At 44.3% G+C, this 21,100-nt stretch overlaps 1 protein-coding gene across 37 annotated transcripts in view; it reads right to left on the reverse strand.

The window, feature by feature from the left end:
- The window catches only part of LRRFIP1 (LRR binding FLII interacting protein 1), an 89,490-nt gene that overhangs the window by 27,840 nt on the left and 40,550 nt on the right, over window positions 1-21,100 (reverse strand). For 10 of the 37 annotated variants that reach the window (XM_040703754.2, XM_046943792.1, XM_046943798.1 and 7 more), the window contains 10 exons: window positions 17,212-17,229; window positions 13,304-13,351; window positions 11,437-11,481; window positions 10,862-10,912; window positions 8,575-8,607; window positions 7,782-7,829; window positions 5,337-5,393; window positions 4,068-4,148; window positions 2,911-2,955; window positions 1,947-2,012 (listed from right to left, as the gene is read on the reverse strand). The exons of 11 other annotated variants lie outside the window; for them this stretch is intronic. In XM_040703754.2, the coding sequence (XP_040559688.1) occupies window positions 1,947-2,012; window positions 2,911-2,955; window positions 4,068-4,148; window positions 5,337-5,393; window positions 7,782-7,829; window positions 8,575-8,607; window positions 10,862-10,912; window positions 11,437-11,481; window positions 13,304-13,351; window positions 17,212-17,229 (492 nt within the window). Of the gene's footprint in view, window positions 1-1,946; window positions 2,013-2,910; window positions 2,956-4,067; window positions 4,149-5,336; window positions 5,394-7,781; window positions 7,830-8,574; window positions 8,608-10,861; window positions 10,913-11,436; window positions 11,482-13,303; window positions 13,352-17,211; window positions 17,230-17,480; window positions 17,596-21,100 lie in introns of those variants that run through there. 16 more of the 37 variants (XM_040703758.1, XM_040703762.2, XM_046943801.1 and 13 more) reach the window with 8 other exon arrangements.

Genomic DNA, 21,100 nt, shown 5'->3' on the forward strand with positions numbered 1-21,100 from the left:
GCTCGTATCCTGCTTTCTTTTCAGAGCTTATAATGCAGTGGGAGTACAGAATGGAAATGAAAGTATGAAGCAGCAGGGAAACAGACCTAGAACGTACCCTCTATATTATTTTAGAACTATTGCCTGTGTTTTTCAATTTCAAAGCAGCAGCTTTGTACTCCATCTTGTATTAAAACAGGTTTTATAGAACATAAGCATATGTGAGAGAGTTAGACACATTCAGAACAGACACAAGCAAACCAAGTCCCTGGGTATTTGCTAGACATATTGTTTCTCCTGTTACCACTCCCTCCAGGCACTGTGAGAGTGGCCCTTCCAAAGGTCATGTCAGTGCATCAGATCTCCTACACAAAGCCTGGCACTGAGCAGAGGAAGCAGGCAGCTCAGGGCAGCAACAAGCCCGAGTTCAGTCTCCAGTACCTTGAGGAGTTGCGTGACCTCTGAGAGTTTCCTACATAGTCCTTTGTTCTGGGATATGAAATCTAAAGAATTATCATACTTTTGATATGCGTGTACTTTTATTTTTTTTTTAAGGTTTCTCCGTTAGTTGACCTGGACACCACAGGAATCCCCTAAAACTACTAGTGAGACACCCAAGCCTTCACTACTGGAGGTCTGCTTTGTTATCTTCCATTGTGCGCAGTATAAATGAAGTTTATAGTACTAACAAATGATATCAGGGTAAGTGGGAAATAACCCTAACTGCAATCCAACACAGGCAGACCATGCAGCCACCCACACTGCATTACCCTCTGACAGCAGAGCAGTGCTACGGGCTTCAGTGATGCTGAAATGCCCACTGGAAACACCACAGCTGTGACAAAGCCACGCCATGTGAGGCTGAAGCATCATGCCTCAGCTCTCACACTTGTACAGCCAACGGTGCAACACAAACCAGGCTGGATGTGGCTCTGGGCAGCCTGGTCTGGTGGTTAGCAACCCTGTCCATGGTAGGGAGGTTGAAATCACATGATCTTTGTGGTCCTTTTCAACCCAGGCCATTCTATGATTCTATGAAACTGGAGGGGTGATGATGCATAGCATCTGTGGCACAGTACTGGATGAGGACAGATGAAGGGGAACAAGCACCAGAGTTGATTTCACGTTCAGACCATTAGCAGTACGGCTTGTAAACAGCTCTCAGGCCCACAGTCCACTGGGAATTATTTCTCCTCAAATTAGAACTGTGTCATCTGGAGCTCTGAGACACTTACCTACAAAGGAAGACCTGTCATACAAAGGCTGACAACCAGCTCAGTGCAGTGCAAACAACAAATCCACTGAATTGCAGGCAGACAATTCCACAAGACAGCCAAATGCAAACAAGGCATAATTGGGAAACAAAAAGTAATCTGAAGCTTGAGATCAATAGCAGCAAGATGCACAGCACTCCTAATGAAGCAGTGTTATGTAACAGGAGGGCCCCCTTTAATGGCTAACAAGGGCTCAGTGGGCATTCTTGAAAGCTTGTTTCCTCCTGCAAGCCAACTACATTGCAAGTTTTTAAACATTACATTAACAGCTATGCTTGTGCACATCACAGCGCTAACAAACTTAACACTAGGGAAGCGATTCCTTTTTAATGTACATTAATCTCAGTTTGCAGAAGAAAAATGAGGTCTCAGGGAGCAAAGGGACTTTCTGCACTGCCTTGCCAAGGCACCTGAGCTGGAAGCTACGCACAGGGGCAGAGCTGAGCTCCCCTTGTTGCAGCAGTGACACCGCCTGGTGCTGGAGGTGATGCATCACCACACCACGTAGGTCAGAATTTAGGATGTGGTGGAAGCTCACGGAATCAGTGCCTGCACTTTGCTACAGCAGCAGGCTATGAGTCTGTCACAGTCCATCCCAAACTCTCCTCAGCCTCAAAAAGCCCGAGTTCTGGTAAAGTTACAGTTACTGAAGGACAGAGACACAACAAGGTGGAAATGCAGAACACATCTTACAGCACGAGAACTAGAGGCACTATACCGACGACTCCCGCTGTAAACACTCTCGTCATACACAGACGCCTACAAGTAAAAGACAGAGTCAGAACAATTCCAGCAGATCTAAGTTTCTGCTTTCACTCTGTAGCACTGCAGATTCACACAGTGCAAGGACATGGGGGAATGAAGAGCATCTCCTGCAAACAACCACAAGCAGCATGCAAGTGAAAAACGAACACAACCTCAAGTCAGCAGGCTGGGAAACCCCACAACACACGTGCAAAACCTGAATGATCCCCCCACATCCATCACATAGCCATGCATTTCTAGCAGTTCTTCTATCACCAATTCAATTGTTAATGTTACCCATGACCAAAATGGCTACATCAATTCTTAAATTGTTTATGTCTGTTTGATTTTCATTTCTGGTGCTTGCAAAACACGGGAGAAAACTTATGCCACATGAACCCCAATGACGAGCCTGTTTTCCAAACTAAAAAGAAAGGAGGAAGATGCACACTGGGCTCCAGTTCTCCCTGTGAGTGTCTAGTTCAGGAAACAGAAGCAATTCTGCCTTTAAGTGTCGAGAACTAAAATGAGCATCACTCAGAGTTTAGGTTTCAACAAGAACCATGGAATTTGGCTAGGAAGGAAGAATTGATGTTGCCTCTCTCCGGTCTGCTCCCGTTCATCCTGAAGGTACACCAAAACAAAGGTGACTGCCTGTGTCCCAAGGGAAGCCCACAGGAGCTCCACAACTCCACAGGCAGCGGTCGTACAATTCCAATGGGAATAAGAGGAAGGATCAGCAAGTCTGACTGTACAAACAGCATCCCACGCATGCACTCAGATAGACCAGACAGGTGACACCAGAATGTGAAAGAAATGGAGCCAATGAGAACTACAGAGGTAAAAGACAGTATGTGCATGGCTGGAAGTGAGTGGCTTCAGTATTTGTGCTTCGAGCGTTAGTACAACAAACCCTGTAACTTCTGGCTGGCAGAGCATCGCTGTACAGCAAGGAGGGCTGAGGAAGACAAGCACAACACTTTTTGGCATAGAAAATGAAACAACAAAAAAGGATGCCTATAGCAGAATTCACAACCTTGGTAAAAGGTTAGGATTATTACCCTACAACAGAAGGAAACCCAGTATAAAGAATATTAGTTGTCTGTTACATAAAAGCATTAGATCTCATCTCCCAAGACTGAGAATACCAAGCAGACGTGCATTTCCTACAGGAAGGGAGGATACCAAAGTATAGAGAAGCACAAGAGTGAAATTTAATTTTAGGTGGTGGTTATCACCTCCCAGCACATGTGTGTGCAGCAGCCAGAAAGGGTGTTTCTCCTCACTTCAACCAAAACCAGAAACAGAGCTACGTGCAAAGACAAATATTTTAAGCTATACGTGGTAAGTGTTCCAAACAGCAGCAAGATCACCCCTTGTGTGTTGCCTTAGCACTGAGAAAACCTAGTTATTCAGGACGAAGTTATGACTACCTAAGTCAGAGCACCGTAAAACAAACTGTTAGTAATCACCTGCAAGATGCAGCACACCTCGGGTCAGCGGGCACGTACTGCTGTGAGTAGGTGTGATGCTCCAGCAGCAGTCCCAGCTCACAGGCCTCGTGCCACCCCCAGCTGTTAGGAGCACGGTGACACTGCCCTGTCCTGCTCAGACCACTGCTTGAGCACCAGCACGCTGCTGCCCAGCTCCATCCGCATGCAGAGGACAATCCAACCTCTCGGGGTACTGGAAAGCTTTGGAACTTTGCTTCTAGGATCACTTCAGGCAAACAGAATTGCCTAAAGAACTTGAGTCAATTAACGTTCCCCTTATTTTTGCAGAGAAGTTTAGGCCAAAAGCAAGCAAAGTAACTGTTGGAAAGGGAGCACCAAAGGAAAACTATTTCTTGCAGTGTGCAAACGGCTTGCCATGACTCTTTCCAATCTTAAAACAAAAAGGGTTTTTTTTTGTTTTGTTTTGGGATTTTTCTTTTTGGTTGCGGCAGTTTCACTAACAGCTACAACAACTCCTGACAATTGGTGCAGATTAATTTCTTATACAAGAGGTCGTATTATCCAAATGAAGTCAGGGTGAGAAGCACAGGCCAGGCGAAACCAGTAGACAACAGACCCAGTTTCCATTTTGGGAAGAAGGCTGAGATGTGGAAGCATAGCCACTGTTGGGAAGACCCAGATCAGGGTAGTATGAAGCCTGAATTAATTGCAAACAAAAAGCCCTTGAGAACTTAATAACATGACTTTAAACTCCTTTAAGCGGGAAGTAAAACATAAATTAGGAACTTAAAAATACTGAAAAATCCACATGATCACAGATACAAAAAGGTAACTGCATTAAGGAAACTGCATTCAAGATAAGAGGATGTGTGAAAATGGTTCACTCTTTCTATTTGTGAGGTAGAGACTTCAGTGAAAGGTCTTTTCTCTATCCCTATCATACCAAGAGGATTTTCAATCGTTTCAATGGAAACCAAGCAATGTTTCCCTGGATGACTTTCTTACACACATTTTGCTCTTCCTGCACCTAGAGTGTGTCACGGAAGAATAAGAACACCATTAGAAGCACTACAAAAGGCTTCTTGAACTCCCAACAGTTCAGCAAGAGGGTCAGCAGCAGAACATGCTGTTTCTTAATGGCTTAAGCAGCAGTATTTCATCTTCTCTTATCAACATATATAGGCCAACTGCATTAAACCATATGCACACACGCAGTGGAGTTACTAGTTAAGCTCTTCTGACACGAATACTCCTAGCAATGAAGTACATCAATGGTGATATCGCCCAGCTAAGTAGTAACACTTTCACTGGCTGTTCACCTTTGTGGGAACTTCCAGAACCTCTATATAATTTACAAAACAAATAAGGGCTTTGTTAAGCAAACTTCAAATAAACAGCATACGCTTTGGGAAAGTCCAAAGGCCAAGTGCACTGCTCATGTGCAAATGCCCACTGACTGCTCCCAAGCTAGGGAGTCTCAGCCTGACAGCACGACGTGCGTGCATTGCACAGGCTGCAAAACAAGCACTGATATGCAGCACCTGCACAGGCAGCACCTGCAAACCCTCCCTGCCAGGTGCCATCAAGATATTTCTTGCTACAGTTCAACTTTTACCCAATTCTGATTACAAGTTTAAGCAATTCTGGCTCCCAAGTTCTACTTGTATCAAATGCAGAGACTTCCTTTCTCACTCATGGCCTAGTTTTCTTTTTTCTTTAAACAGCTTATTGCTGCACCTCTACATCTGAGAAACTGCAAAACCCACAACATGCAAGGCAGGAAAAACCTGCTTCATCACACAAAAGAATTTGCTAATTAGATTTAATCCCATTAAATAGAGCAACAGATTTTAGAGCAATATAAATCATACTACAATATACTAACCCTGCTAGATTTTCTACTCTGGGACGATCCATACATGTCTTCCTCATAACCATTGGTCTGTTATGGAAAGAAAGGAGAGAAAAGGAAAGAAAAGGAGAGAATGCAGACCCAAAAGACAAGCTTGCGTGACAGCCATCATTTATGAACAGCAAAAGCAAAAAGAGAACTTTTCAAAGCTAAACCAGGAACAGAAGTGCAGAACTAGGTCAGGGTTTCAAACGTGAGGATGTGAACACTTTTGTGTCCGTCACTATCTGTAAACCAGCCAAAAAATGTCAAGGATACTCCTGCTTGCCTTTTTGACCCTTTTCTTCTTCTTGTTAAGAAAAACTTCTGCTTCCCCCATTATTATGGCACTGTAACACCTGTAACTCTTCAAACTCTTTGTGAAGAGAACAGAGGATGAAAAGGAAACACAAGGGACGGGAGAGTATAATAAATATGTCACAGTAGTTACTTATATTCCTGGCAGCTGAACACCTTAAAAAGCAGCAGATTGTAGCTAAGAACTTAATCCTAAGTTTATATTCAAGAAACTCTGTTTAGCTGACAAAGAATGATATATGAAATCTCTTTTTGGCTTTCCCCAATTACACCAAAATGAACCCCAGATAGCAGCCATCCGCCACCTGCCAACACTTGGCGAGGCAACACAAAGACTACAAGGGGTTTTGGGTGGTTCAGCTGCCCTCTGCATGCTCAACACAACAGTCTGCCTTGTTGCTGCACCTAAGTTTGCTCTGAGAGAAGACAACACTAACGTGCTCAGAGTGAATGAGAGACTCAGGGTGAGACAGTTCAAGTCATTAAGTCCAATCTGAATCCATTTTCAAGCCAAAGAGATATCATACGCTATACAGTTCAAGAATACCATTAAACAAATCTACTATTCCAACCTTCAGGATACCTCCTTGCTCCCTGTATGCAGATAACCAGGCACTACAGACTTCTATAGATCTGATTTTCCCTCTAAAAGCAGACAAAGCCATCTTAGATGGGAAGAGCCCAGATGAGATCCTTTCCAGCTGTTACCTTTTCCAAAAGCTATTTTTCAACTAACTGCATCTCTTTTACAAGATCTTGGCAAAGGTTTCACTCAAGAATGTTAAGCAGAAGCACATCAAAATCTTTGGAGTCACGTTAGAGTTTCATCTAATGCTTCTCCTTTCTGCTCTTTAATAATTACCTTGCTTTGGCAAATTACGTTGAATTGCCATGATTCGTTTTTCACAAATCCAGGTTAGTTAATGTGGCACTTCTCAATACAGTCAGTTTAACATGCCCTACTATCTTTTAGATTTCAAACCGAAGCACTGCAGTTCTGGTCACTTCCTTTGCCACTATGACCACTGTTCCCTCCTCTCCAGGGACTTCTCCAGCTCACATTTTCGAAGGCAAACGCTCCAGTCAAGGCTCTGCAGGATGAGTTTCATCAGATCTTGCTGACCTTTGTTTTATGCTAAGTATCTGATCAAAACCTTGATGAAAACTGAAACAAACAGGATAGCATACCGGAGAGAGCTATGAACTGACCCTTCTCTCTCTCAGTTCCTTCAATCTCTGCCCATGAGATTTCAGCTGACATCCTGAGTGCGTGAAAGCCCACTACTCTTTACCTTCCATGAAGGTCTAGCTTTGCAGTGCAGGCCCTAGTAGGGCAATTCTAGGTAAGGTCAATGCCTTTAGGTTTCCTGAGAAACACTAATGTTTACCAAGTTACAGTAAAGAATTGTCAAAACATCACTGCATCAAAGGAAAGCATGTCATTAATTTCCTTTCGAAATGCAGGCAACTGTGTTCTCCTGCTGTTTCATCAGCTCAGCATGCTGAGTACCTGGCTGGGAGCACTGCCACTCGCAACGTGCCATGTGTTGTACTGAATAACTAACATCTCTGTCTGAAAGTAGCTCCAAGATTTGTGCTACCAATGATGAGCCAATGTGGGACAGAAGCAAGCTCCCTCAGCTCCCTGAATATTATTTCTAACTTAGAGCTTCAGCACCCCTAGCTAACATACATCTAATTTGCAAATGCTGTGCTCCTGAAGCACTGCCTAATTACTAATTACCCAAATGTTGTCATAAATCAGGGCTAACCTCCTGCTTTCATACATAAAAAAATACTACTTCTCTTAGGTGGAAAGATTCAGTCTTTACTACATATATTTACCATCAACTTTACCTTTTGCATGTGTAATGTTAAAGCTTGAACTAGGTTCTGAGTGTTTCAGGAGGCTCTCTAGGCACAACACTGACATAGACTTTTGGATCATGCTACCTGTTGCAGATAAAGCAATTCCAGGCATTCCTGTGGACATAAATCCTGAGAGTTACACCGTATCCTTGACATTGGGCTGGTGATCTTACAGCCAGCTTACTTGCTTCTCTAGTCTCATCACAGCACTTTCATATGCAAAAACCTCAGCCAGACAGTGAAGATACATACTGCTTTGGAGTAGTTCTTCCATTTGGTCCTCTCATTCTCTAATCCAGCCTGCAGTGAGATTAAGAATGCAGGGTGAAAAGATCAGTGAATTTGCGTGCACACACCAGAGCCAGGCATGCACAGCATCAAGCAAATCCATCAGTTCAGCATCTCTCCAGCTTATAGAACATGGCTCAGTGAGCACACACGAAAAAAATCAAATCTCAAAGTCAAACGGTCAGTTATTAGAGAATATTGTTAAAAGTGATGATAGCATTGTTAAATTTAGTAGCCACAGTTAAAATTATTCATGCTTGCTGGGTTAAGTCAATTAACTGAGCTACCAGCTGTCTATACTTACTACATCAATACATCCATGCAAAATCCAAATGTGTTTGGACTATTTCTGTATATAGGTCACTCAAATAGATTCATTGCATTCCTAATCTGAAATAGGGCAGGGAATGAAGAAGAGTGGAAAAAAAAAAAAGCTAGAGTCTGTAAAACTGCTCTCCACTGTTTGCTCCACGAAGCAACAGACAGACCTCCTATTTGACACAGTGCTGGCACAAAACAGCACAGCTAACAGTATGAGGAGATTTAAAAACTGAGTTTCAAGTCCCAACATTCATTTTCCCCGCTAGGTTCCTCCTGTGCCCCCGAGAAGCAGATCTACCTCAATGCAGTCAGTGAACATCCTGTATTGAGTTGCATTATTGCTCATCCCTCACCTTAGATGAGCTATCACACTTGATGTTAGTTTTTTTCACTGTTAGTTTTTAAACACACACTGCAACTTTCAGGCTATTCTCACCACTGGATAGGCGCCGGCATACTCCACATGAGACTGTCAAAGCACGAAAAGAACAGAAATGAGAACAACAACAGAAAGCAGTGAAGTAAGTGATGGCAATCAAGCTCCTTCATCCCCTAAAAGATGAACGTCCCACAAAAATAATTCTGGTGATGCACGAGGCCAGAAGCTGGGAACTTTATTGAGGAGACAAAGCAAGGAAATGTGCCCAAATTGTGTCCTGAGTGACTAATTGCAGCAGCCTTACATGCTGGAGTCTCGGATGACAGCCAGCTGAGAAGTGGGGGAACAAAGGCGCTTGCAGTAGAGAAAAGACTGAAGGAAAGCAGCGCCTCAAACACAGGATGGTGTTATTGAGCCTCCTTAAGAAAAACTGCATGGGAAAGAAACAAGAAAGGCAGGATATTATTGATGGCTTCAGGATGAGCCATGGAAAAGCTGCTAAAGATGTCCAATCTCTGCAGCCGACAATCTCCCTGTAGGAGGCACAGATGCACTAGGGATAGCATTATAATTCATAGGCTACTGGCTACAGCACAGCCCAGCTGCAGAGCTTCAAGCACTTGGCTAGTGTGCTCTAACGAACAAACACCTCTGGTGCAGCCCATGTTGAGGGCTGGAAAAGAATCACTACTTCAAAGAGTAATTCTGACCGCAGCCAGCCTCACAGTGACCCACAGTGCCAAAAATACAAGATCAGCTATCAGAAAGGGAAAGTCTTGAATGACAATCACAATGAAAATACTATTTCCTTAATATTTCAATATCCAAAAATGAAAAGCGGTCAGCGTTGAGTTTTATCAACCCTGCATGGACACAGACAGTGCTTCCTTCATGCTAAAGCAGCTCAGCTGTCCATAGAGGTGACTTTCAGTTGGTAGTTGCCCAGTTATTCTTTGTTTTACATGGGCACAGTAGGAGCCAAACCTTCATAACCAGCTGTGGTCAGACTTCAAACAAGCTGCTGCATACCCACATTAGGAAAACAATCAGTGTGTACTCTTATCACTTAATTTCAAGTAAAAAAGAAACCTAAATGAAGCATAAGGGTAACTCTCCAGCCAGACTAAGTGAACGTGCAGGTTTATTTCTTCCTTTCTCCTCCAATCCCAGTGACACCAGATGAGGGATGGAAGCCTTCAGATATACCAGGCTCTGTCAAAGCCCTTCCTGTGCATGCCCAAAGTGTCAGATGTCTTACACAAGAATGTTCACAGAATGCTACTTTATGGTGTCACTAGGGAGTCTGTGCAACATCAATGGAAATAGCAGGATGTAAAGCTTCAACCAGATTGTCCTGTCAGAAAAGGACATTCTTTGCAGAAGTACTGGGTATTTATGGGCCACCCCCTACAGCAGGGGAGATCCCTTTTTGGCAGAGGAGCAGTGGTTATCAGACAGCCCAACGACGGACTGCTCCAGGAGAACGTGTCAGGAAAGCTTCTCCAGGGACTGTGGGGAACAGAATGCAAGGCTCCTGTTTAAGTATATAAGAACAAATCAGGAGTGTATTATAAAAGTGCACCAAAGGAATCAATGGCAGATTTCCAGTGTTCAGAACTGCTGGGTGCTCCCTCCATTGCCCTGTTGTTGTTCCTGTTGCGTTGCCAGCTGAATACTCTGCACAGATCCCAGAAGCAGTGGGCTCTGACCATCTTTGAAAGACCATCAGCACACGCTGAGACAGTAGTATTAACTGCTAAGAACTAAACTGCTTAACTAGCTCCACAATTACAAGAGCTGATTATGTTCACTCTGAGTAAAGATTTGCACATGTGTATTATATGGACAAACATTGTACTGACAGTTGGAGAAAAAGTGTTGTAGGCTTTTCTACAGATTAGCAGTGGTGCACTGTGGCACTGGGTGCCCTACAAACCTCCCCCCCCCACCCCCAGAACTCAGTGTGAGGCTTTTTCCCCAGATTCCCCACACTGACAGTCAAGCAAGGGAGCTTACAAGGCACATGCAGCCACGCAGGCTGAAGTTTTGGCTAAGTTCTTCTTGTGACAAAACAGTGAGTAGCACTAACCAGAAGGGTATGCATCACATCCTTTGCTCGTGTTTCTCAACAGCAAATACAAATCAGACAGTTCCTTGGGTTGAAGGAATTACCGGCCTAAATGTAGCAGTGCAAAAATCACCTCGAGCACAGAAAACAGCACGACCTTGAAAGGAAGATGTGTGCAGAGAACTAAGAAAAGGTGCAGAACAATGACTCTGTGGTGCAGGAGGACAGCAGCTTGAGTACACACACATGCACACTTAAATTGTACAGTTTACCAACCCTCAGGCTTCCACGGCTACCCACTGACATGCGCTCATCTTCATCCGAAGCCTATCAAAAGAAAGTATAAAGACAAGAGAACAATGAAATGAACATAAATAACAGGCAGTGATGTAAATGCAGGTGAGCTTTGATGGGACAGAAGGAAAGAAAGGAAAAAACTTGGAGAGTTAAAAAGGATTGCATTAAACTCCAAGTAAAAAGTAAATTAAGTCATATCCTGCCCAAGAAACAGTCAGTATTTTACTGCAGGACAAATTACAAACTTGCTCGGCTACTCCCAGCTTTATGTTCTCAGCCCACAGTTGAATATCTGAACGTTACACACTCCAGGCAGGTTATTTCCCCATCCTCCACCCCACCCCTTTATTCTAGCACGTTTGCAAGAGCTCTTCAGAACTGACTGGAGAGAGGGCAGAGAAGCCAGGAAGTGGGTTTGGGGCTTTATTCAACTGGGGGGGGAGGGGGACATTGTGGGTTTTTCTCCTTTTAAAAAGGAACTGCTTTACTCACATCTGTTCAATTCGGGAGCAATGCCTGGCTACAAAGGAAAAGCAAAAGCACCACATACTAACCGAGGCATTTCTTCGGGCTCTACGTGAATAGCGCTCACTGTCTTCCTAGCAAGGCAGCAGAGAAAAACAAAGAGTGAAGCATTGAAAGGACAGGTCCACCAGCAGAGCGTGTTCAGAAAGAAACAGGGAAACTTGAGAGCGTTTTGGAGTCAGTAAGGTTAAGCCAAATAATGGGAGGTGACACACTGTCAAATCAGAAAACCCCTTTCCCTTCACTCTGACCCCAGCTTTCTTCCCCTTCGTGTTACTTGACTATATGCTTATATTTGTGGAAAGATTATACAGTGCCTTATTTGCACCTCAAAAACATGTTTACTTCATCAAGGGCACTCCTCTGCATTTGGGAATCACTAAACTTACAATGCTTTTGTAATTAAGCTTTCCAGTTTACAGTTTTGTGAAAGAAATCTCACAAATATTCCATCTGAAACGATGAGGCAGGGCAACTGTCCTTCTACACCAAAAGCATCTGCATCCCAAAACACAGTATCATTCCCTTTTGTGGGACAGAGGCTGTGCAAATGCTGTAGCACGTGTTACAGTTCAGCAAACTGATTTGATATGGAACTGAGGAAAGTGGCAAAAAACAGGGAAAAAAGTAGTTTCAACATTGGAATTGATGGCTTTCAGAAATGAGCTGACTTCTAAGCAAGGGAATTGCTCTAACAGAGCTAAGCTCACCGTATGGCCTTCCAATACTTGAAGGGAGTGTATAAAGAGGAGGGGAATGGCTGTTTATGAGGGTGGATAGCAATAGGACAAGGGGGAATGGTTTTAAACTGAGACAGGGGAGGTTTAGGTTAGCTATTAGGAGAATGTTTTTGACACAGAGGGTGGTGACGCGCTGGAACAGGTTGTCCGAGGAGGTTGTGGATGCCCCATCCCTGGAGGCATTCAAGGCCAGGCTGGATGTGGCTCTGGGCAGCCTGGTCTGGTGGTTGGTGACCCTGCACATAGCAGGGGGGGTTGAAACTATATGATCAATGTGGTCCTTTCAACCCAGGCCATTTTACGTGGAGAGACTAAATGGCTCATCTGTAAGATTGGAGCATCTCCAGTGGCTGGCTGCTTCCTGAGACAGCAGGTTTTAAGCAGGGATGCAGCAAACCAGCATTTATGCTAGCTAATTATCAAGGAAAAGTTATCTCCCAGACTGGAATTCAGCTGTTCCACTGTGCCTCTTACAGCATGCACTACTTGGGTTGTAGAGAAAGGCCACAAGGCCAAGGAACAATAGTTTTCATCCGGCATCACTGCTAAGCGATGTCATGAACTTATGCCAGACAGACACGTGAAGGAAATGTCTTCCAGCCCTTCAGCAGTCCTTTCATCTCATGTTATGGCTGTTAAAACAGACTGATGCTGCTAACGTCTGTGTCTAAGTTGCTAAGCCAACTCTAGCAGCTTAGCAACTAATGAAATCTAAGACCAGAAAAGGTGAGCACTGACACAGTACTACTACTACTACTGCGTCTGGAATGGACGAAGCTAACAGCAGAAGCACGGATAAAACTTGCCCAGCAATTACCTGAAGACAGCTTTGAACAGGTTCAAATTGTAGCAAAATCCACATGAAATAAAGAGAGTATATATATATTCCTTGCATTAGTGGCTCTATTGGGTCTACATGCTAATCCAGTCCTCAAGTCATAGGATGAAGATAGAGGTCTGCAAAAAGAGATGGCTATAACCAAACCCGTACCAGATTTAATCTGCATTTCAGGTACTGATGCAGACTGCAAGCACCTACACGCTAAGAGCCTATTTCTAATGTATGGAAATAACTACTTGGTAGAGTTTGAGATCTCGCCAACTGCATAAAACTTTAACACATAAAAGCTGATTAACTATGTTGATCAAGGCCTACCATCCATTGCTCGATGTCGCCCCATTTAGTATCCAGACCATAATATTTCTACAGACAGAAAAGGGAAAAACTGAATTTAGATGAGAAAGGCAAACACTGAACACTTAGACATGCATTGCCAACGCACACAGATTCACACATGCGGATTTCATGGCCATGCCAGCGACAGGAACCATTGGGTGCCATGTCTGATGCAGCAGATGCCCAGAAAAACTTCCCAGCACAGGGACAGGAGCATTCACCAGGACAGTCTGACCCCTACACAGCTCCTTATTGCTCAGCAGTGTAAAAGAAAACCAAAAAGCACTACTAGGAAAGGAGCAAAGAGCATAATGAGTCTTGAATTTCTGACCCATTTAAGTCAAGACTCATTATAAGGGATCTGAACACAGAACGTTTCCAGGATGGAAAATGCTGTCAAACTGTGTTCACCGTACAGATTTGTCGAACTGGGAAGACAAGTTGAATAAAATGCAAATAATCTGTGTATTCTTATTGTTTTCTTAACTCCGCGGATCTCATTTTTGCCTGTATTTTGATCATCTTGGCACTGATGGTAGAACAGGAGCCTTGAGGATCCTTTGTATCAGAGCAACAAGGTTGGAAAGGGCTCTGTGTTTTAGTACCACGTCATACATTTCCCTAGCAGGCTGTCCTACCTGAGCTCATGTGCAGGTCATGTGTTCTTAGCATAACTTTCAGTACTTCCCGCTGACCTTGCATTCCCAGCAGACAGCAAATTGCTGAAGATCAACATGATCTTTCAAGTTCAACAATCTTTCCAGTTCAACAGCATTTTTCACCCTTCCCAAACACACACTTTGAATCTAATCTCAGGAAGCTCACATTTATAACGGCAACCATAACATTCCAGTGTGAGGAAAATCACCAGGCTAAAGCACAGTAGTGGGCAAATGGAAATCCTGCTCAAGGAAGTAATGGACGTATTTTGGAACAATTTAGGTTATGCATTTTGAGGTTTGTGTACTTGTGGGGGGAAAAAGTGCCTACACTTGCCTGCTTTCCAGAGGCTTGAGAAAGCAGAGCATGAGCAGGTAAAACATTAACTAATGAGCAAAATTTGGAACCTTGTTCCTCACTGAGCTCTGCATTTTGCAGTCACTTGAGGGTATGACTGTCACTTGACTTGCACTCCAAAACCCCACTCTCTATTTAGTAACGAACTAGAAGAAATGTCTGAGCTCCCCGATACTGCATCAGTTTATTCCCACTTCAGAGTTTTCTTTCAACAAAATTATTTTCACCTTCAGGCCATCTTTGTTCTCACCTTGACAGCTCTGAAGAGAAGACAGCACATTACAAAGTAGAATACACACAGGGTTGCTGCATTAGGACATCACAGAGAACCCAAACTGTGCAAAGGCTCCTGAATGCTGTCAGTTTTAAGCTGAAATTTTTCAGAAAAGAAATACTAGAAAGTATTTAGGCCAGGAATTTGAAAAAATGTGAAATAAACCTACTGCATTGCAGGTTTTAACAGCATGCACACATCTATCTGGAAAAAGGAGAAGAGACAACAGTTAAGATACTTAACCACATCCCTATGAGGGCATGGATGCCCTCCCCTCTTGTTCCTGCAAAGCATCTCAGGGTGTGCCCAAATACATCCAGTATCTCTATGCAATGTCTAGCCAAGCTGCACTTGAGTGAAACTTCTCCCTTAAACTACATGAATTAGAGAGTATTATATTAACTACTGTTTCTCCAAGCATGGCATACTTCCTTGTATGCGCTCAGACCAGTTGTTTCCAGGCAGCAGTAAAACATGTATGGCAGCATGTTGTAAAACTAAGGTTTATGTAAATCACATCCTGAAAGAGAGCCCAGTTCTTAAAGCAATACAAATTCCAGCTGGTCAGGATTGTGTACGAGAGCAGAACCTACAGATTATGCTTTGTGGTAAATCAGATCAGGTAAAGCCTCATTAGAGGCTCCCCCTTTCCCAAAGAAAAAAAATGGGGAAGGTTTTCTGACACTACAAATTAATTAAAACAAAAACACAAACAAAAAGCCTACACACATCCAAGGGGAAAGAAAGCATCCTAAAATCTCGATATAAAGACAGAGGACCACTTTCTCACAGATAGGAAGGGCCCATAAGTACACTGATATTTCATACTGCCTGCCCTCAGCTCTGCTTACTTTCTGACACAGGCTTCTGAACTCAGTTCTGCAAAAGAGAGATGAGGAAGCACTCCTTGAAAGACTTGTATGGCTGTCTCTTTCTCCACCCATCTGAAGTGACATAGCTACATGCTTCACATCCCCCAAAGAAAACCATTAATGAAAGCAACAGCCTTGAGACTGTTTCCATTTGAATCTAAATAACACATCTCACACTGGACTGAGCCAGTAGCATCTGAAGTTTCAGCTATTTTGCTCCAGACGCTTCTCAATCCTTTCTTTAAGTCAACTGTTCTGCCATAAAGGATCTGCTGGGAGTGAAAAGTGAAAAAGGCCTTCATCATTTAGCCGGATACCTCTTCCAGACTCAAGTTCTCTTCTACCCTGAAAATTGATATTAAAATTCAATAATTAATGACATTAATACCATTGAGAGAGAATTCCAGATCAGATTTGCTCTCTAAGTGCCAGTGAAACTGCTTGACTTGCAAACTCACTATGGGATGCCACGAAGCTAACCCACTTATCTCCTCATCCATGTCAGGACACCAAGAGTAAACAACTTCTTTTGTCTCCCATGGGGCTGCATACGTACCAGCAGATTAAATTAGCTCCCATACAGGAGATTGATAACGAGGCTGTTGATCCACAGGAAGACGTTAATTTAATTCACTCTGTACATGGCCAACTCCAGAAATAAATACAAGAGTAAGATGGGTTTGTCATCAAATTAACCAAGTCAGGATTAAGCATGAGAGCATGATTTCAGTAGTTACCTTCATACACATATGCACTCGGAGAGGAGAGCAGCATTTCCAGAAGCGCACACACTGCTACACTGAGCCAGGGAGACATGCAGTGAGGGTCCAGGAGTATCAGAGCAACACAAGCAGGTTGTGGTTTTGGGACACATTTCTCACTCAGCAAGCAATTAAAAAATACTAGGATAAAAATCATTCAGCACAGCGGAAAATGAGCAGGCTTAAAGAAATCCATGCTTTCTGTCCCCCTGTGAAATTTCTTTAGAGCTATTCTCTTTCTATGTACTGCACAATTCATGTGCTGCAACCACAGAGCAGCTAAAGAAAACCCCAAACTCTTGTTACATAGCAGGTGACCTCCATTGCAGCCCGTATTATAATTAGCTGAGCCACCTTTTAGAGCTATGAGAAGGGAACTGGGAAGAGGGAAGAGATCATGAGTTTAAACTCAGTGGACAGAGTATTAAACAACACAGAAGCATTTGAAAATGTTTGGCACACTGGAAGAAAGGCCATACAGTTTATTTACCAAGCAATTACAAACTCAAACACGGTGTCCCTGATTTACTTCAGTGACTTTCTACATGCAAAGTCATCCCAAAGTCACTCCTGCTGGCACCCGTTAGGTGCTTGCACAGCCTGAAGTGTGTGCAACGATGCACTGGGCCTTCAACAGCAAAGTGACTGCATGGCTCTTAATGATGCAGTGAGCCACCCAGCTCATGGGATGGCTGCTTTGCAAAACTCTTCTTCTCCTTACTGCTTATTCCTTGTCAAATAGTCAGAGGAAAAGATGACACTACGTGCCTAGCCAAACAGGTCACCTTGCCCCTCTCCCCATTATTACCCACTCCACAAGGCTATGGGAGGAAAGGAGACATGAAGGCATGGAAACATAAGGCCTGCTGTGCATCTTCCATTCTTAAGAAGCTTTTCTGAGGTGCAGACAAGACTTGTGAGAGAACACACACACGCAAACAAGAATGAACAAGCAAGCCATACCTTCTGAACTTGATAGATCTTAGGGAGAAAAGGGAAAGGAAAGAAACAGGGAAACAAAAGCTAGTGTGAATGAATGAACAGCAACACAACACTCTGTAAGACAGCCTGGAGGGGGGGGGCGAACTCATTTATGCAGAATATACAGTGAAACATGAATACAAAGAAACACATATCCAGATCCTGTTAAGTCAGGTAAAATGAAAGCAGGGGTTACACTCCAGGTTTCCTCCAACACGGCTTGCTAAAACACAACACTCCCATGTGCATACCTGCTGGCTTCTGGGATGTGCAATGGACATCTGCTCCATGGACAGCTGGGCACGAGAGCAATCCAGCCAGAAGGCAGGGCCTCCTGCTTTCCTAACACTCCTCCTTCCACTGCCCAAATACTCACCTGGGATGGCAGCTGTGCATCTACCGTTACAGTAAAAATCAAAGGGCACTAACTACAAACAATCCATGCTTCCGTTAAGGACAAAGTTCTCCTTAGCTGATAAAACAAATCAATACTACCTATCTTTCAGCTGTGTACAGGACAGCATCAACTTGTGCAAGAGACTTTTGGAGCATTTTAAGATGTACTGCCAGCACTGGAGGATCCCTGCAGGTTTTGTTCCTCTTCCTCAACCCAATTTTCCACGTTGCCACTGATCCTCATGCCATTTTGTAGGCACTCATCTTTTTCAATCTATTTTTATCTTGTGCCTCTCCTGGGATTTCTAAAGCAAGAGACCCCTTTCTTGTTCCTAAGTTACCTAACTGGTACCCAAACTCAGAAGGAAATTGAAGCTTCATTCTCTGCACTCCTCTGCTGAACACCTTTTGAGCTTTGAATCCGTAGCAGAAAATGACAATGCTGTTCAGAACTGCCAGCTGTCTTACTGCCCATGTTCCCAGATGAGCACTGATTCTGAACGGATGTGACTCCCCACCCTCTGCTATATGAATGGGACCCAGGGGAAGGGGACAGTGCTTGGACTCCATCCCTTCTGCTGGTCAGAAGGTGGCAGGGCAGGCTATCCCCGTCCTTCTGGATATATACCCCTGGATCTCTGCCATCCATGGCCCTCCTGGGCCACCTCAGGTGAACCCAGATCCCAGTGCTGGGTGCAAAGCATGCTCCCTTCAATCACTGCCTCCGGGACTGGCTCAGGTTCACTTTCTTGACTGTGAAGGACAACTGCAGAAGCCAACTTAATACCTTCAAAGCGTTAATTCCTATTCCTACAAATGCACAGGGGATAACCAAGACCCACATTTAAAGCTAGCTTTCCCACACAACTAATCACCTCACTTTATCTTGCACAAAGAAAGCCCTTAAGAGGAAACTGAACTAAAGCCTCCCACAGTTCCCAAGAACACACAGCAACTCTAATCTGCATATGCAGGGTGCTTTTCATCCATTCAAGCACTGCAGTTTTACATGTGGCAATTAGCAGGCGGCTGTTATAGTTTAACACTGCCACGCTGTTGTTTCACCCACGGTATGCTCCTTTTAAACATACCCTGCCAGGGCTTGGCTAACAGGTACAGCCAAGCTTTGGGGCACACTGACACCACTTGCACATGGATGATGCTTTCTGATAGCTGTTCCATGACTTTGGGACAACACCATAGATCCTTTATTTTTCAAATGCAGTGCTTCAGGCTCAGTGTATCAGGTGTCCCTGCTGTGTGCAGCATGGCACAGAAAGCCCTGTGCCCAGGACCCAGGCTGCCCACAGCCAAGACAACAACGAGGCCCTTGTTTCAGGCCAGACACTGTGAGCAGTGCAGAAGGGCACAGGGACAGAGCCAAGTGCATCATCAGAACTGCCTCAACATTTTGGAAACCTGGGTTTTTTTGGTCAGCCCTGTAGGGTATTCACAACAGCTCCTCTCCAATGCAACCGATCTCTAATCAGGGCAGTGCCCGTGTGAGATAACATGGTACAGGGAAGAGAAACTCTTAATCTCTGTTGCAAGTGTACCCCCCACTAAGAACTCAATAGAGCCATAAAATGGCTCCAAACGCTTCCAAACGCCAGCTGACACACAGGACCTGCTGACTCAGCTCAGGCTTGCAGCCACTAAATCCTAGCAAGGGAAAAAGAGGGCCTAAGTCATGGTCAACAGGACCTGTAAGCAGATCAAGGGTGTTCTCAAGTCTCCTGCCCGCATTAGCTTGCCTTTAGTTCGCTTACATTCACAAGCTGCAAATGACATGGGAAAAAGAAAAGCCACAGTGAAATACCAGTAACATATTTTACTTCACCAAAGCTTGAATGCAAAGAGGGAAGTATGTGCAAATAAGTCTGTTGGCAAAGAAAGAATGCTCAAAACTGCAAAGGCAAGTGTTGTGCTATGCCTGCACAGGGAGAGCTGAAAATGAAGTGAGGAGACGCAAACAGAGTGCTTGGACTAAGAGCAGAGGCTCATCTGCTGCATGAACTGCCATGCAGGAACCTTATCCTGCAGATTACAGAGTGGGAGGAGATCTCTCTCTCTTCCCTTCAGGCTTTAATATCAGCTTAAACAGTGGTCTCCCATCGCCAGTCCTCAAAGAGACAACTGAGTCTTGCCAGCAGAACACAGAACGTACTCCTACACCAAACATTCTTCCCAATTAGCCACTAATGCTGAGGCTTTCAAGTGCCCCGATACGTGACAGTTAACTTCAGTGAGCATTACTGCAAGCTCATACAAGGAAAACAATACACCAAAAAATCTTCTCTTTAACCTGGTAACCCCACTACAATTTACAGTTTGTTACTCGGAGCTACTGAGCCAACTCTTGCCTTGTTCTGCTGCGTGACTTAAAAATAAATGTCAGAATGCACACAAGTATTTGACTCGGTACCAAACATAACTCTACAGTAGGATCCAGATCGACTGACCTTTGACTCAGCAACTGTAAACCAAATGTTTAAAGGCCATGGCAGCATGGCAGGGGAAAACACAGGGCCCAGCAGGGTGGGACCAGCAGCCTGGAAGTAGGCAGGGCACTAAGTGCCACCTATTGCAGCCACCCACACAGCTGAGAAAGTGCATTGGCATTTGCCTCTCCTGCACAGACTACGTGCTGAGGGATGCCAGGAAAACCTACAGCAATTTCCCTATTAATCATTTACATCTTTGGTGGAGAAGAACAAGTAGCACAGAACAACAAGTTCCCGCAGCTGTGTTTAGCAGATCCATGCCTTTCCTAGAGCCTCATGATGAGGAACCCTTTCTCTGCCAAATGCATGTGATCTGAGACTGACCACCAGCCCTATCTTCACAATCAGTACGTATCAGATCACAGCTCCGGTGCTCATGTTGTTTCAGAGTGGGCTCCTCACTTACCCAGCTCACATCTCTATGAAACCTGGAGGCATGCTCTCCTCCCCAGCTCCCTGTCTGACAGCACCCTGGCACGCTTGCCCTTCCTGCTGCCTGCCCTAAGATGGTATCAGGTGATCAAACAAAACCACCTCCCCAAACACACCTGGAATCCTGCTCCACCACAGAGACCTGCAGCAGCCTTCCCCCGGAGCTTTACCACATCTCACAGTGCAATGCAGGGAGTTTTCTCTCAAAAGCCCCTCTGTGCCCTTGTATTTCAACCTGAATTTACTATATCTACCCTTCCGCATAGACATTACACAGGGGCTCAACCCACGCCTGCAAGCAAGCACGCTTACCATCATGCAGAACCAAGCTGCCTGATAAATACAACTTTAATTTCCAGAATAACCAACTATGCTGGAGCTTCTGTTGCCAGTTCTGTGTGCTGCATTAAATCCTGCCAAACGAGGAGCTGGGCATGGTGTCACGTATCCCCACCATTTACTGATGAGCTTTATTACGCAGTTGTGACTAATCTTTGGTGCATTCTTCATGTATAAGCTAGCCTACAGAACGTGACCTT

This window comes from Gallus gallus, chromosome 7 (assembly GCF_016699485.2).
Source record: "Gallus gallus isolate bGalGal1 chromosome 7, bGalGal1.mat.broiler.GRCg7b, whole genome shotgun sequence".
NCBI classification, from domain to species: domain Eukaryota; kingdom Metazoa; phylum Chordata; class Aves; order Galliformes; family Phasianidae; genus Gallus; species Gallus gallus.